The sequence below is a fragment of the Carcharodon carcharias genome, chromosome 14 (assembly GCF_017639515.1).
Source record: "Carcharodon carcharias isolate sCarCar2 chromosome 14, sCarCar2.pri, whole genome shotgun sequence".
In the NCBI taxonomy this organism is placed as follows: domain Eukaryota; kingdom Metazoa; phylum Chordata; class Chondrichthyes; order Lamniformes; family Lamnidae; genus Carcharodon; species Carcharodon carcharias.
Window position 1 is genome coordinate 122,514,959 of NC_054480.1, and position 18,178 is coordinate 122,533,136.

General features: G+C 45.7%; 1 protein-coding gene across 3 annotated transcripts in view; it reads left to right on the top strand.

Moving 5' to 3' along the window:
* klhl26 (kelch-like family member 26) overlaps nucleotides 1-17,746 on the top strand; it is a 30,638-nt gene extending 12,892 nt beyond the window's left edge. The window contains exons 2-3 of one of the 3 annotated variants that reach the window (XM_041203835.1): nucleotides 4,824-4,864; nucleotides 15,023-17,746. In XM_041203835.1, the coding sequence (XP_041059769.1) occupies nucleotides 15,027-16,604 (1,578 nt within the window). In that variant the 5' untranslated portion in view covers nucleotides 4,824-4,864; nucleotides 15,023-15,026 and the 3' untranslated portion in view covers nucleotides 16,605-17,746. Of the gene's footprint in view, nucleotides 1-4,823; nucleotides 4,865-14,808; nucleotides 14,925-15,022 lie in introns of those variants that run through there. The other 2 variants (XM_041203834.1, XM_041203833.1) reach the window with 2 other exon arrangements.
* The last annotated feature ends 432 nt before the right edge of the window (nucleotides 17,747-18,178 follow it).

Sequence of the window (18,178 nt, forward strand, 5' to 3'; positions counted from 1 at the left end):
GCACCTTTCAAACCCACAACCACTACCATCTAGAAGGACAAGGGCAGCAGATGGATGGGAACACCACCACTTGGAAGTTCCCCTCCAAGTCACGCACCATCCTTACTTGGAAATATATCACCATTCCTATATTGTCGCTGGGTCAAAATCCTGGAACTCTCTTCCTAACAGCACTGTGTCCAAGAAGCCAGCTCACTACCACCTTCTCAAGGGCTACTAGGGATGGGCAATTTAAATGCTGGCCCGTCTCGTGAGTGAATAAAAAGAAAACATGGCTGCAGGATGACAAAGATGGGGACCGAATATTGAAGGATACATGACATTAGGAGGATAGGAAGCTAAGAAAAGGTGGAGGAGTGGCTCTGTTAATTAATCATGGTACTAGCACAATACCGATGGAAGATCTAAGTTCAGAAACCAGGATGTAGAAGTGGTTTGGGTAGAGATGAGAAATGGTAAAGGCAAGAAGTCACTCCTGGCAGTGGTATACTGGTCTCCTAACAGTAACCACATGGTAGGATGGAGTTTTAAAGAAGAAATAATGGGAGCTTGTCAGAAAAGTTTGGCGGTAATCATGGAGGATTTTAATATATGAATAGACTGGAAAAACCAGACCGGCAAAGCTAGCCTAGATGATGGATTCATAAAATGTTTTTGGGATAGTTCCTTAGAACATCACTTTCTGGAGCCAACCAGAGAGCAGGCTATACTAGAGCTGGTACTGTGCAATGAGATAGGATTAATTAATGCCCTCATAGTGAAGGAACCCAAGGTAGCAGCTCCCAATCATAATATGATTGAATTTTACATTCAGTTTGAGTGGGCCAAGAGTGGATACATACAGACATACGAATTAGGAACAGGAGTAGGGCACTCGGTTCCTCGAGCCTGTTCCACCATGCAATAAGATCATGGCTGATCTTGTTTCGATTTCCACATTCTCATCTAACCCCGATAACCTTTGATTCTCTTGCCCTCTGCTTTAAAAATATTCAATGACCCCACCTCCACCACCTTCTGAGGCAGAGATTTCCAAAGTTGCACAGCCCTCTGAGAGGAAAAAATTCTCTTCATCTCTGTCCTAAAAGGGTGACCCCTAATTTTAAAACTGTGCCCCCTAGTTCTGGATTCACTCACAAAAGGAAACATCCTTTCCACATCCACCTTGTCAAGGCTACTTAGGATCTTATATACTTCAATCAAATCACGCTTCACTCTTCTAAACTCCAGTGGAAACAAGCCCAGTCTGTCCAACCTTTCCTCATAAGACAACCCACTCTTTCCAGGTATCAATCTAATAAACCTCCTCTGAACCATCTCCAACGCATTTACATCCTTTCTTAAATAAGGAGACCAAAAGGGCACACAATATTCATGGTCTCATCAATGCCCTGTATAACTGAAGCATAACATCCTTTCTTTTATGTTCAATCCCTCTCGTAATAAAGGATAGCATTCCATTAGCCTTCTTAATTACTTCCTGCACCTGCATACTAACTTTTTGTGACTCGTACTAGAAAACCTAGATCCCTGTGCACCTCAGAATTATCCATTTAAGTAATACTGTTTTTTAGTTCTGCCTGCCAAAGTAAACCATTTCACATTTTCCCACATTAAACTCCATTTGCCAGATCTTTGCCCACTCACTCAACCTATCTATATCCATCTGCAACCTCATGTCCTCCTCACAACATACTTTCTGACCTATCCTTATGTCATCTGCAAAGTTAGCTACCATGTCTTCACTCCCCTCATCTAAGTCACTGATATAAATCGTAAAAAGTTGAGGCCCCAGTACAGACCTCTGTGGGACTCCACTCGTCACATCCTGCCAATCAGAAAGAGACTCATTTATGCATACTTTCGGCTTTCTGCCAGCCAGCCAATCATCTATCCATGCTAATATGTTACTCCATAAACCATGCATTTTTATTTTTTGTAATTTTTAATGTGGCACCTTATCAATATCTTCTGGAAATCCAAGTACAGTACGTCTACAGGTTCAGGCTCCCCTTTATCCACTGTGTTTGTTACTCCTTCAGAAAACTACAATAAGTTGGTTAAACATGACTTTCCTTCCACAAAGCCATGCTGACTCTTCCTAATTGCCTTGAGCTCATCTAAGTGCCCAGCTATAACCTCCATAATGATTGATTCTAATAATTTCCCCACGATAGACATCAAGCTAACTGGGCTATAGTTTCTTGTTTTCTGCCTCCTTCCCTATATTTGCTACTTTCCAATCTGATGGAATCTTTCCAGAATCTAGCAAATTTTGGAAAATTAACACCAACGCGTTCACTACCTCAATAGCCGCCTCTTTTAAGACCCTAGGGTGTAATCCATCGGGACCCGGAGACTTGCCAACCTGCAGCTCCATCAGTTTGTTCAGTACTGTTTCCCTGGTGATTTCAATTACACCAAGTTCCTCTCTCCTTTTCACCTCCTTATTTGCAGCTATTACTGGAATGTTTTTATATCCTCTATAGTGAACACAGAAGCAAAATATTTGTTCATTTCTTCCGCCGTTTCCTTATTATCTACAATTAACTCCCCACTGTCACTCTCTAAAGGACCAACACTCATTTTACTTTTTTCCTTTTTAAGTACCTGTAGAAACTCTTGCTATCTGCTTTTACATTTCTAGCTAGCTTCCTCTCATACTCTAATTTCTTTCTCCTGATTGACCTTTTAGCCATTCTCTGCCGTTCTTTATATTCTGTCCAATCATCTGCCCTGCTGCTCATCTTTGTGGAGCTGTATGCGTTTTCCTTAAGTTTGATGCTTTCCTTAACTTCTTTAGTTAACCACGGATGGTTGGTGGTCCTCTTACGATTTTTCTTTATATTAGGAATGTACTTATTCTGAATACTCTGAAATATCCCCTTAAATGTCTGCCACTGCTTCTCTATTGATCTATCCTCTAGCCTAGCTTCCCAGTTCACTTCAGCTAACTCAGCTTTTATCCCGACATAGTTGCCCTTATTTAAGTTTAAGATACTAGTCTTAGACCCACTCTTCTCCCTTTCAAATTGGATGTAAAATTCAATCATATTGTGATCACTGTTACCTCGTGGTGCTTTTAGTCTGAGGTCATTAATTAATCCTGTCACATTACATGATACCAAGTCTAATATAAACTGCTGTCTGATTGGTTCCAGAACATGCTGCTCTAGGAACTATCTCGAAGAGGTTCTAAGAACTCCTCATCCAGGGTACTACTGCCAATCTGATTTTTCCAGTTTACGTGTAGATTAAAATCACCATGATTGCCACCCCTTTATCATAAGCATACATATTTCCTTTTGAATATTTTGTCCTACACTGTGGCTACTGTTAAGGGGCCTGTAGACCACCCCCACTAATGTCACTTTTCCACTATTATTCCTCATCATCACCCAAACTGATTCTACATCCTAATCTCCTGAAGCAAGGTCATCTCTAACTATTGCACCTATGCCATCTTTTATTAACAGTGCTACCCCTGCACCTTTACCTAGCTTCCTATTCTTCTTGGATGTCATGTACCCCTCAATATTAAGGGCCCAATTTTTGTCGCCCTGCAGCCACGTCTCCGTGATTGCTAAGAGATCATATTTATTTACTTCATTGTAGGCCATCAACTCATTAACTTTGTTATGAATGTTCCGTGCATTCAGATAGAGAGCCTTCAGTTTTATCTATTTGTTACCTTTGTAACATCTGGTCTTGACTGTTGATGTATTCTTAGGTTTTTCCTCTCTGTCCCTTCCTGCCATTCTCTGACCCTCATTTCTCATGTTACTATTTTTCTCTCCTGCCTTGACTCTGCACCTTGAATTGCTGCCTCTACTCAAGCTTGATTCCTCACCCCTCTTGTTTAGTTTAAAGCCTCTCTACTTCCCTAGTTATGCGAGTTGTGAGAACACAGATGGTTCAGGTGTAAACCGTCCCAACGGTACCGCCCCCACCTTCCCCAGTACTGATGTCAGTGCCCCACAGACCGGAACCCACATCTCCCACATCAGTCTTTGAGCCATGCATTCATCTCTCTAATTTTATTTGCCCTATGCCAATTTGCATGTGGCTCGGGTAATAATCCAGAGATTATTACCTTTGAGGTTCTGCTTCTTAATTTGGTACCTAGCTCCTCATACTGACTTTGCAGAACCTCTTTCCTAGTTCTAGCTATGTCATTGGTACCTACATGGACCACGGCAACTGGATCTCTCCCCTCCCACTGCAAGTTCCTACCAGCCCTGAGCAGATGTCCTGAACCCTGGCACTGGGCTTGCAACATAGCCGCCTGGACTCTCGCTCTTTGCAGCAGAGAACAGTGTCAATCCTCCCCACTATACCGTCCCCTACTACCACTACATTCCTTTTTGCTCCCCCCCACTTGAACAGCTTCTTATACCACAGCGCCATGGCCAGCCAGCTCATTCAACTTGCAGACTTTCCTTTCGTCCATACAGATTGTGAGCACCTCAAACTTGTTTGATAACTGCAAAGTCTGAGGCTCCCTCACTGCTGACCAAAACGGATGACCCTCTTCTAAGAGGTGTGACTGTCTTCTGGAACAAAGTATCCAGGTATTTCTCCCCTTCCCTTATGTTGTGCAATGTCTGCATTTCAACTTCCAGATCAATAATCCTCCAACCGGAATTCCTCAAGCTGCTTACACTTCCTGCAGACCTGTTTGTCATAGATCGCCTTGGTGTCCAAAAGATCCCTCATCTCACAGCTGCAACGAAACACCTGTCCCGCCATTCTAACTTGTTATTTAGTTTTACTTTAATTACTTTCTATGTACACTGCAACTTACTGTGTTTATTGAATGCTAGGACCACTGACGACTAAAGGTTATATGCTTCTTAAATACAAGGTATGTGTTTTAGATGTTTGCTTAAATTACTTTATTTTTATTGCTTTTTGTTTCTTTATTGTTTGATTTTAATTTTAAAGTTTACAAATTTTGGTTTATCATTTTAAAGTTTTAGTTTTTATTTATAGATCTACTTAACTCACCTGTCTTAAACTGGTTTCTCACACACTGTCCCTTAGATTGAGCACTTAAAGGCCAATCAACTTGCTAGCTTCCTGTGACATCACAGTTGCTTTGTTCTCCTTTTTCCTGGACGGCAACTTCCCAACATCCGAAATGGTGAAACAGCGCGCTCCTCAGCTCCCGACTATCCCCTGCAAGTCCGTTCTGTTCTGTCTCCCAGCAAGGTATTCCACTCTGCAATCCCAGGTCTGTATTTATAGGAGCTACTCAGCTCCCGACTGTCCCCCGCAGGTCTATTCTGCTCCATCTCCCGGCAAGGTATTCCGCTCTGCAATCCCAGGTCTGTATTTATAGGAGCTACTCAGCTCCCAACTGTTCCCCGCAGGTCTGTTCTGTTCTGTCTCCCAGCAAGGTAGTCCGCTGTGCAATCCCAGGTCTGTATTTATAGGAGCTCCTCAGCTCCCAACTGTCCCCCACAAGTCCATCCTGCTCCGTCTCCCAGCAAGGTAGGCCGCTCTGCAATCCCAGGTCTATTTATAGGTGCTCCTCAGCTCCTGACTGTCTCCCGCAGATCCACTCCGCTCTGACTTCCAGCAAGCTAGGCCTCACTTGAGTCCCTGGCCTGTTATAGGTGCTCCTCAGCTCCCAATTGCCTCTGGCAGATGCATTCCGACTCCCGGCAAGGGAGTTAGTTATTACCTCTTCACAATTTACTTTCCTACCTATCTTTGTGTCATCAGCAAATTTAGCAACCACTCCTTCAGTCCCTTCATCCAAGTCATTTATATAAATTGTAAAATGTTGAGGCCCCAGTACTGACCCCAGTGCCCTGCTACAACATCTTTAATTATAGCTTCTAACATTTTCCCTATGATGGATATTAGGCAGACTGGCAATTATGAGGGCATGAAAGAGCAGAGCTAGCTAAAATGATATGGCAAATTAGGTTCAGGGATTGAACAATAGAGATTCAGTGACAGACGTTTAAGGAGATATTTCAGAAGACACATTAAAGATGCTATATAACAGGGCACTTAGAAAAATTCAAGGCAATCAGCAGAGTCAGCATGGTTTTGTGAAAGGGAAGTCAGGTTTAACCAATTTATTGGATTTCTTTGAAGGAGTCACATGTGCTGTGGATATGAATGCATTGGAGAGAGTGCAAAAGAGGTTTACAAGAATGGTTCCAGGAATGAGACACTTCAGTTATGTGGAAACATTGGAGAAGCTGGGACTGTTTTCCTTGGAGAGGAGAAGGCTAAGAGGAGACTTGATAGAAGTTTTCAAAATCATGAGGGGTCCAGACAGGGTAGATAGGAAGAAACTGTTCTCACTCGTAAACGGATCGAGAACCAGAGGACACAGTTTTAAAGTGTTTTGCAAAAGAAGCAAATGCAAGGTGAGAAAGGTTTGGAATGCACTGCCTAGAATTGTGGCGGAGGCATTTTCAATTGAAGCGTTCGAGGGCATTGGATGATTATTTAAATAGAAACAACGTGCAGGGTTACAGGGAAAAGGCAGGAGATTCGAACTAATTTAAAATGCTCAGGCAGCTGGTGCCGAATGGCCTCCTGCACTGTAACAATTCTGTGATTCTCTGTACTGCACTTAGATTTCCAAAAGGCATTTGATAAAGTGCCACATCAAAGGTTATTGCAGAAAATAAAAGCTCATGGTGTAGGAGGTAACATATTGGCATGGATAGAAGATTGGCTAGCTAACAGGAAACATGGTTTAAATGGGTCTTTTTCTGGTTGACAAGGTGTAAGGATCAGTGCTGGACCCTTAACATTTTACAATTTATATAAATGACTTGGATGATGGGACTCCATGTATGGTTGCTAAATTTGCTGATGACGCAAAACTCGGTAGGAAAGTAATTTGTGAAGAGGACATAAGGGGCATAGATGATTTAAGTGAGTGGGTGAAGATCTGATAACTGGAGTATAATGCAGGAAAATGTAAAATTGTCCATTTTGGCAGGAACAATAATAAAGAAGCATATTATCTAAATGGTGAAAGATTGCAGAGTTCTGAGGTTCAGAGGGATTTGGGTGTCATAATGCATGAGTCGCAAAAGGTTAGTACACAGGTATAGCAAGTAATTTGCAAAACTAATAGAATGTTATCATTTATTTATTGCAAGAGGAATTGAATACAAAAGTTGGGAGGTTATACTTCAGTTGTACAGAGCATTGGTGAGACCACATCTGGAGTATTGTGTACAGTACTGGTCTCCTTATTTAAAGAAAGATGTAATTGCGTTAGAAGCAGTTCCGAGAAGATTTATTAGACTAATACCATGAATGGGCGGGTTGTCTTATGAGGAAAGGTTGAACAGGTTAGACTGGAGTTTAGAAGAGTAGGAGGTGAATTGATTGAAACCTTTAAGATCCAGAGAGATCTTGACAGGGCAGATGTGGAGAGGATGTTACGTCCTGTGGGACAATCTAGAGCTAGGGGTTCATTATTTAAAAATAAGGGGTCGCCCATTTGAGATAGAGATGAGAAGAGACTTTTTTTCTGAAGGTTGACACTTTGGAACTCTCTTCTTCAAAAGGTGGTGGAAGCAGCTTTTGAATATTTTTAGGCAGAGATAGATAGATTCTTGATTAACAAGGTGCTGAAAGGTTATTGGGGGTAGGCTGGAATGTGGAGTTGAAGCTATATTCCGATCAGCCATGATTTTATTGAATGGTGGAGCAGGCTTGAGGGGCCGAGTGGCCTCCTACTCCTCCTAATTTGTATGTTCATATGTATTTAGCTTTATAAATAGGGGCATTGAATACAGAAGCCAGGAGGTCATGTTTAACCTTTACAAATCTCTGGTTAGGCATGAACAACAACAATCTTTTTATATAACACCGATAAGGTAGTAGAATCTCCAAAGTGCTTCACAGAGGCATAATAAAACAAAATATGACACGTTCAGCAATATTAGAGAAGATGACCAAAAATGAGGTGAAAGCAGTGTCTTAAAGGAGGAATGCAGGGTAGAGAGGCAGAGAGGGTTAGCTAAGGATTTCCAGAGCTTCGGTTGCAGGTAGTTGAATGCACAGCCATCAATGGTGGAACAGTTAACATTGGGAATGCTCAAGAGGCCAGGATTCAAGGCTCTCAGAAAGATCTTAGGCTGTTATAGGGTTGGAGGAGATTACCAAGATACGGATGGGTGAGGCCATGGAGGGATATGAAAAAGCAAGGATGAGAATTTTGAAACCGAGGCATTGCCTAAGCAAGAGTCAGTACAGGTCAGCGAGCACAGGGCCAATGAGTGAACAGGATTTGGTGAGAGGACATGACAGCAGAATATTGAATGGAGTCTAGAATATGGGAGGCTGGCCAGTGGTGTGTTAGAATAGTCAACTCTGCAGATAAGAAACAGACGGATGAGGGTTTCAGAGGTTGAAGAGCTGAGACAAGGTTGGAGTCAGGCGATGTTATGGATGTAGACGTAGACAGTCTTGGTGATGGTGAGGATATGTGTTTGAAAGCTCATCTCAGATCAGATATGACACTCAGGTTGTGAATTGACTGATTCAGCTGCAGATTGTTGCCAGGAAGAAGGATGGAGGCAGTGGAGTTTGTGACATGTGCTGAAGACAATGGCTTTAATTAATTATTTAATTAGTGGAATTTCTTGCTCATCCAGTTTACTGGGTGTCAGGCAGGCAGGTAGTCTGAGAATTTAGACGCAGATTGTTAGCTGCAAAAATGCCATGGAGGCCCAAAGGCTAAACAATTAGGAATTTGAAAATGCCAGTTGTGAGTGAATTGGGCAGGGAGATCATTTTTTCCGGGGACAAATACAGAAGCAAGTATGTATGTAAGGAGGATGTGGATGGAGAGTGATACAAGGCAGTGATCAGAGTTGGCCTTACCTGCAATTGATGAGATGGGAGTCACATGAGATAGCAGAGGGTGACTATGACTGTGTATTTGTGAGTTTACATGGAGGGAGTGGTGCAGGGAGGATAGGAGGACAGTGAACTCAGGAGAGAGAACACGATAGGTGGAATTGTCCCAGATTTGTGAAGTGGGCAGGTAAAACGACATTTTACCCGCTTGTCGCGATGGCAGATTTTCACATCGTATCGCATTATTTATGCATTCCTGGAAAGCATGCTGTTTCCATGGCAGGTAGGCTCTCATTCGCCTGCCCACTATTACTCACCTTGCCACTTCATCATGCTGGGTGCCATTTTTAAGGCCAACCATGTGCATCACATCACAGTGCTTCCAGCCCACGATTGCTGCAGGGAAGATGTCCACAAAAGGCAAGGAGACTGCAGCATCCAGGTTTAGTGACATGTCACTAGAATGCCTTTTGGACGCCGTGGAGACCCACCGCGATGTCCTCTACTCCCACTCTGGCTGCAGGATGGGCAGGGGTGTCACCAACCAGGCTTGGGAGGTGGTGGCAGCGGTAGTCAGCGCCAATGCCCTTCAAAAGAGGAGAACCACCCTGTGCCTCAAGATGAATGACCTCCTCCGTTCCGTTAGAGTAAGTCACTCTTCTCATCACTCTCAACTCTCATGCTGTCAAACCCATCACATATCCACAGGGCCCTCACTCACTGCTGGTTCAAGGGAGATCACCATTTTTTCACCCAGAGGATGGTTGGAATCTAGAACACACTGCTTGAGGGCGTGGTAGAGGCAGGAACCCTCACAACATTTAAGAAGTATTTAGATGAGCACTTGAAACACCATAGCATTCAGGGCTACGGGCCAAGTGTTGGAAAATGGGATTAGAAATGATAGGTGCTTGATTTCTGGCATGGACATGATGGGCCGAAGGGCCTGTTTCTGTGCTTATATAACTCTGACTCTATTACTCTAGGATCATGCTTTTATAATTTCATGGCTGCATCTCTATGATATGACCCTGATGACAGAGCGCAAGTGAGCTGCCCTTGTCCAGGCAGGAGTCAGACATTCTCAAAGGCTATGTGAAGATCTATGTATTGTCCTCACTGCATGTCATCATCATCCTCCTGTGATCGAGTGACTATTAGGGCCCCCACTGCATCCCCATGACAGGAGCATTCTCACAGAGGGTATTCACACTGCCATAAGCCAGACTGGAGTCAAACATTCACAGATGCAGTGTGAGGATCTATGGGGTCACTTCACTGTATGTCATCATCGTCCTGCACAAATCTAGCAGCCGTGAGGGCTTCCTGAGCATGCCTGCCTCATCTAGCCAGTGCAAGGGCCTCATCCCTGTCATAATTGCCTTCAAGGACCTCCTCAACCTCATCCCCGTCGGCATCATCCTCATCGGAGGAGACCTTCAGCCCCTCGTCAGCCAACTCGTCTCCCCTTTGGAGCACCAGGTGGTAAAGAGTGCAGCAGACGACCACAATGCGTGACACCTTCTGTGGACTATTTTGCAGTGCTCCACCAGACTGGTCCAGGCACTTAAACCTCACCTTCAGCATCCCAATGGTCTGCTCCACCAAGTTGCAAGTTGCAGCATGAGCTTCATTATAGCGTCGCTCTGCCGCCGTCTGAGGCTGCTGCGCGGGTGTCATCTGCCACGTCCTCTGCGGGTAGCCCTTGTCCCCGAGGAGCCATCCCTGCAGCTTCTGTGGACTCTGGAAGACTCCCCGGAAACTGTGCGCAGACCTGCAGGATGCATTTCTGGTGGTTGCACACTAGCTAAACATTCAGCGAATGGAATCCCTTGTGGTTGATGTAGTTGACCATGTGTTACAACGGAGATCTGAGTGCCACATGAGTGCAGTCGATTGCACCCTGCACCTGTGAGAAGCCTGAGATCTGGGCGAACCCAATCACTCTTGCATCCTGGCAGTCCTGGTCCCAGGCAAAATGCACAAAGTTGTGTGCCCTCGCAAAGCTGGCATCTGTGACCTCATGGATGCATTTGTGGGTGGAGGCTTATGAGATCCCACAGACGTCACCTTTGGAGTTCTGAAAGGAGCCACTGGCATAGAAATTGAGTGCCACAGTCACTGGCAGTGGATGCCTTCCATGTCCTCATGGCGCCAAATCCTTTAGCAGGTGGCAGATGTGAGCGACCAGTTCCCTAGACATGCACAGCCTTTGGTACACTGGTTGTCAGTCATCTGCAGGAATGAAAGGCAGTGTCTATAGAGCCAGGGTGTTGCTAGGCGCCGACCAGTGACGGCTCGCTGTGGCTCTTCAGCAGCGTGTGCAGGCGTCCCAGCTGCCCCTTCTTCCTGAGGCTGCTGCTCCTGCCTCTGCGCAGCCAGGAGCCTCAGTCACTCTCTCCTCCATCGTCTTCGCTCTCTCTAGGCCATCAGGCATACAGCTAGTTCACCAGGCTCCATGATCCTGACGTACTCCTCCTGCACGATGAAAGAGAGAGACACGTGGGTTAGCATGGGTGTACTAAGAACCTGTCCTGGTTAAGTGTAAAGGCTCCTTAATGCTTTCTGGAGACTGGCCACTGCTTGAATGGCCAGAGATTCATGCACTGCATAGCTGCCCGAGGCTCCATCCACCTCCTCCCCACTCCACCTGAGTGGCAGCAGCTTTGTCCATTGGACTGCATCCTGTACTCTCAGCTCAGGCACAGGCATTCTCCTAACCTGCACTGCAAGGCTATGCTGTTAGCTGGAACCATCGGGGAGACTGGTCCAAATTGGGATGTCGACATTGCAAGGGGCTGTGAGTGCCTCCAGCAGTGACTGTTCTGCAGTTCACTAAAATGCTCGTTAGTTTGCAGTCTGTGCCAGAGTGGGTAGGGGGTCCTGAAAAGCTCTGGAGCATTTGGCGGCACTTTGATGCCTCTGTGTTGCTCAAGTGGGCAGATAAGCTAGAAGCCTGACTCCGATCATATCAATGTGGCTGTGCCTGAATTGCCTCAGCTGCAGAGGAATGGTCATTTTATACAAGGTTTCCCTAATGCATGGCCACTTCCCTTGCCTACCCTACCCCCACCCCAAATTCTTGTGCACTGTATTCAACGGCAGGGCTGCTCTTGCCCTCCCCCAGCAAGTTGCCTCAAGCTTGAAGTCCAGCAGGCGACCCTGATGAGCACTGCACACCGTTACTGTGTACTCACTTCCAAGTTCCCCTCAAAGTGCTGCGTGCCAAGTGCATGTCTTTTATATGCTGTTGTGAAACACATCGGCATGCTTTCAGATGGGACGATCCAGCGGCAGGGGGGATTATTCCAGTGGGCTGGCCTAATGATATGCAGATGTATTAAAATGAGGCTCCCGACATCACGCCGTCATGAGTCTGATCGCACCATGTTGTCTGCTCACACCGTTGAGCACGCCTGACGCCAGTGGGCATGGAAAATCACGGCCATGAGTACGATGGAAATTGAAATCAGGGAGTCACTGGGAGCAGAGGCTGAGGGAGGAAAACAGTAAAGAAATCTTTACGAAAATTTCTGCTGTACTTGGGAGGGCAGCAGAGAACCAGGATTTGAAATGAGATGTGAGAGAAGTGGAACATGAAGAGGTGTTCAAAGGTTGAGAAAGAGCCAGAAGAGTAGTTATAAGAGCCGCACCAACAATACTGACAGGGCAAGTGGGGAAAGATGTAGCCAGATGTAGAACTTCAATGAGGTGGAAGGTGCTGTGGGCTCTCAGCCAACTTTCTGCCGAGGCCATGATGCTGATGTCTTCCTCCACAATAAGATCATGGACTGCAAGGTCCTTGTTCACAGACATTCCGGAGGGAGATGCAGAGAGAACTAACCTATTGGCAAAGTCCACAGGGTCAGCACTGAGAAGAGCAAGTTGGGCAGGCCCCAGATTAGCCCCTAACTGTGCATTGTATGGGCAGGTTGACCAGAGTAGAATTGGATGGAGTGATGAGTGCCTCAGCAGGTCCTTTGGAGAATGCCAAGAGAGGCACAAAGGGAAACTAACGGTAGGGTTAGCTAACAGGGAGTCAAGGCTGGGATAATGGAAGGAGAACAGGAAATTCAAGAAGTACTGGAGGAGGGATTTGTGAAGGCAGAGTACACTAGAGGGGAGGAGTGAAAGGAGGCATAACAGGAGAGAAGGGTCTAGGAGCAGTAGAAACAAAAGTAAAAAGGGTGGAAAATAATAAAGCCAAACTTGAAGTGATGGGCTTGGGCCTGGAGTGGCAGCCAAAGTGCTTACACAAATGGACATGGAGAAAACTGAATAAGGTAGCATTAATTAGGATGCATCCTTAGATACAGGGGTGGTGCCAGAAGACTAGAGAACTGCAAATGTTACAACCTTGTGTATGGATAAGCTCAGCTTTTCTTGATCTAAATGAATGACCTTGACTTGTTCATTTCATTTCAAAATTTGTGGATGCCACAACATTTTAAAATATTGTGAACCATGAGGAGAGTGTAGCACTTCAAAAGGACATAGAAAGTCTGGTGGAATTGGTGAACAAGTGTCAGATGAAATTTAATGCAGAGAAGTGTGAAGTGGTTCATTTTAATTGGAAGAATGAGGAAAGGCAATATAAAATGAGTACAATTCTAAAGGGGTGCAGGAGCAGAGGGACCTGGGTGTACATGTGCATAAATTATTGAAGGTGGCAAGACAGGTTGAGAGAATGATTAATAAGGTATATGGGATCCTGGGCTTTTTAAATAGAGGAATAGAGTACAAAAGCAAGGTGGCTATGATAAACCTTTTATAAAACGCTGGTTCAACTTCAACTTTAGTATTGTGTCCAATTCTGGACACCACACTTTAGGAAAGATGTGAAGGCATTAGAAAGCAGAAAAGATTTACTAGAATGTTCCAGGGATGAGGAACTTCTGTTACATAGATAAACTGGATAGCTGGGGCAGTTTTCCTTGGAGAAGAAAAGATTAAGAGAAGATTTGATAGGGGTATTCAAATTCATGAATTTGGGCAGAGTAGATAAATAGGGAGAAACTGTTCCCATTGGTGGAAGGGCTATTCAGGGCTAATTTAGACAGATTTTTGATTTACAAGTCGAGGGTTATGGGGAGCAGACAGGAAAGCGGAGTTAAGGCCACAATCAGGTCAGTCGTTATTGAATAGCAGAGCTGGCTCAGTAGGCTGAATGGCCTACTTCCCCTGTTTTTTATGGTATTTTGAAGCAGGGGACACCAATTTCAAAGCGATTGCCCAATGATGCAATGGCGACATCGTGAATAACTTTACGCAGTGATTGGTTAGGATCTGAAATGCGTTGCCTGAGTCTGCGGTGGAGGCAGATTCAGTTGTGGCTTTCAAAGGGGAATTGGACCTTTGTCTGGAGAGAGAAAGATTTGCAGGGCTCGGGGGAAAAGGCAGTGAAGTGGGATTATGTGAGTTGCACTTGCAGAGAACCAACCAGCACGGATACAGTGGGCCAAATAGCCTACCCCTGTACTCTAACTATTCTATAACTCATTTATCTTAGTACAAACAGGAAATAGAGAGGAAACAATAGGAAATAGTCCAGAGTTAAAAGTTATATGCATACAGGTTGAGAGAATGGTTAATAAGGTATATGGGATCCTGGGCTTTTTAAATAGAGGCATAGAGTACAAAAGCATTGCATACAATTCTGGGCATAAACTTCAGGAAGGATGTCAGGGCCCTGGAGAGAGTGCCGAGAAAATTTACCAAGATACCAGGAATGAGGGATATAAACAGAAAATGCTTGAAATACTCAGCAGGTCTGTCAGCATCTGTGGAGACAGAAACCAAGTTAACATTTCACATTTGTGACATGTCTGAGAACCCTGAGGAAAGGTCACAGACCTGAATCGTTAACTCTTTTTCTCTCTGCAGAGAATCTGCCTGACCTGCTGAGTAATTCGAGCATTTTCTGTTTTGATTTCAGATTTCCAACATCCACAGTATTTTGCTTTTGTACCAAGGATGAAGTATTTCAGATATGTGGAGAGACTGGAGAAGCCGGGATTATTCTCCTAAGAGCAAAGAAGGCTACAGGAAATGGAGCTAACGGGTTGTAGTGCAGGAACACGGTAGCCAATTTGTACACAGGACCACACATTGTGATAAGGATGAGATCATCCATCTGGATATTTTCAGTTAATTCTTGTTTATTTTTCTTCCTTTCTAGGGCAATGTTCACTGGGGGAATGCGAGAAGAAGGCCAAGATGTCATTGAGTTGAAGGGTGTGTCGGCCAAGGGTCTGAAACACATCATTGATTTTGCATACAGTGCTGAGGTGACCCTGGACCTCGACTGTATCCAAGACGTGCTGGGAGCTGCAGTCTTCCTGCAGATTGTGCCTGTGGTGGAATTGTGTGAGCAGTTCCTGAAGTCAGCCATGAGTGTGGAGACTTGCCTCAATATTGGTCAGATGGCCGCCACCTTCAGCCTTTCCTCCCTGAAAGAGTCAGTGGATGTCTTCACCTTTGCTCACTTCCTGCAGATTGCGGAGGAGGAGGATTTTCTGCAGCTTCCCCTCGAGAGACTTGTTTTCTTCCTGAAGAGCAACAAGCTGAAGAACTGCAGTGAGGTCGACCTGTTCCGTGCTGCTATCCGATGGTTGCAGTATGATGAGTCTCGACGAGCTAATGCCAGTCTGGTCCTCTGCTATATCCGCTTTCCCCTGATGAAATCCTCTGAGCTAGTGGACAATGTCCAGACACAGGCTGTGATGGTGGAAGATCCTCTGTGTCGTCACTACCTGCTGGAAGCCTTCAACTACCAGATCCTGCCATTCCGCCAACATGAGATGCAGTCTGCCCGGACCAGAATCCGCGCAGACACTGTCTCCCTCATTGCCTTTGGTGGCACTCCCTACACCGACAATGACCGGACAGTCAGCCGCAAAGTCTTTGCTCTTCCGGATTGGAATGCACGCCAGTTCACGGAGAGACCAGAAATGGAGGTAGGATGTAGTCATGCCTGCGTCGCTGTTTTGGATAACTTTGTGTATATAGTGGGAGGTCAACACCTACAATACAGGAGTGGGGAAGGGGCAGTCAGCTGGTGTTTCCGTTATGACCCCCATCTCAATCGCTGGCTGCGGATTCGATCTATGCAGGAAGCTCGCATTCAGTTCCAGCTGGACGTGCTGCAAGGAATGTTGTTTGCTACTGGAGGCCGAAATCGGTCTGGGAGCCTCTCTACAGTCGAGCGTTACTCCGCTCGGAAAAATGAATGGACGAATGTGTGTTGCCTGAAACGGCGGACCTGGGGACATGCAGGAACATCCAGTGGGGGCAAGCTCTATATCTCTGGAGGCTACGGCATCACCATTGAGGATAAGAAATCTCTTCACTGCTACACTCCTGAAACTGACCTCTGGGAATTCAAAACTCCCATGAAGGAGCCACGGGTTCTTCACTCAATGGTCAGTGCGAACGGGCGGATTTATGCAATTGGCGGCCGCATGGATCATGTTGATCACTGTTTTGATGTCCTGGCTGTTGAATATTACATCCCCGAGACTGACCAGTGGACCAGCGTTAGTCCGATGAGGACGGGTCAGTCTGAGGCTGGTTGCTGTGTGTTACAGAGAAAGATTTATGTGGTGGGAGGCTATAATTGGCACTTGAACAACGTGACCAGTATTGTGCAGGTTTATAACATTGGCACAGACGAATGGGAGAGGGACCTACATTTCCCAGAATCGTTTGCAGGAATCGCCTGTGCTCCTCTTGTCCTCCCACAGCTCTCAGCGCGGAGATAGTTGAGACACTGCCATGGAGCGGAGGATCATGGAGTCCGCGGGACAGAACGGAGGAGCCGGAAGACCTGGCCCACAGAATGGGGAGGGAATGAGCTGGGTGAACCAGTTGGCATCCCCACTTCCAGTAAAGAATCAGGACGAAGAGCGATCTTTGCCCAGGAACCCGCACTGCTTAGCACTGAAGCCACGTTTCATTCAGCTATAGAGAGGGGAAAGAAGACTGGCTGCTGTACCAGACTGGTCCTTCAGTGAGCTGTTTTATTTGGAGCATATTTAAACTCAGCCTTTCTGCAATGTTCCCTATGAAAGTAATAAATCCTCATTTTGCTGCTTAAATCACACAGACCAAGAAACCGAGCCATTCGGCTTCACTCAGTGAAAGGAAAACCAAGCAAATTAGAATGTTTGTTGTTGTGTATAGCATACTCCAACTTAGTTGCCATGTGTTTAGCACGCTCCGGCCCGCGCAGCTGCCCTGCGTGTAGCACGCTCCGGCCCGCGCAGCTGCCCTGCGTGTAGCACGCTCCGGCCCGCGCAGCTGCCCTGCGTGAAGCACGCTCCGGCCCGCACAGCTGCCCTGCGTGTAGCACGCTCCGGCCCGCGCAGCTGCCCTGCGTGTAGCACGCTCCGGCCCGCGCAGCTGCCCTGCGTGTAGCACGCTCCGGCCCGCGCAGCTGCCCTGCGTGTAGCACGCTCCGGCCCGCGCAGCTGCCCTGCGTGTAGCACGCTCCGGCCCGCGCAGCTGCCCTGCGTGTAGCCAACTACCTTTGAAATTACTGGTTATTGGGTTTTGATACACGTCTCTTGAATGTGCTAATAGAAATTTTACAGACCACTGAACAGCTGAGAATTGGAATTTTGTGAAAACTCAAACCTCTCGAAAGTCCACAAGGGATTCACCTCCAATTCAGATCAGTTTCCAGAGACTCCATTGTGTGTGTAGAAGGAGCATAGCTGAAATGTTCCTGATGAGCCCATGAAAGACTCTAGAATTCAGGACAAAAGCAAAATACTGTGGATGCTGGGAATCTAAAATTAAACAAAAAATGCCTGAAATACTCAGCAGGTCAGGCAGCATCTGTGGAGAAAGAGAGTGTTAACGTTTCAGGTCAATGACCTTTGACAGAACAGGTGCTGACTCTCAATCTTTCTTTCTGCAAAAATACATTGAATGTAAAACATTGATATATTGCTAAATTTATTTCTGTGTGAAGCTTCTGTGGAAACGGAATATTGCTCAATGCTCTGCCACTAGGTACAGCCACGCGGTGTGTAAAACGTAATGTTACTCCTGCTGCCTATTCCAATGTTGCTGAGTCATGCATGAATTGCCGCACATTCCTGTCCCCAGCATCAGTACCACTCCTGTTTACTGTCAAATTTAGAACCATCCCTCTGGGATAGACAGCACCTTTAATCCATTTATTTTAGATTGCACCTGCCTATTCATCCAGGTTGATGATGAAAATCTCAACATGGGGATTTAACTCTAGAATGAAACATTTGCTATAACTGATCTGGAAACATTTGTCTACACTGATTAATTTCACCCAGGGACTATGAGTAATACAATC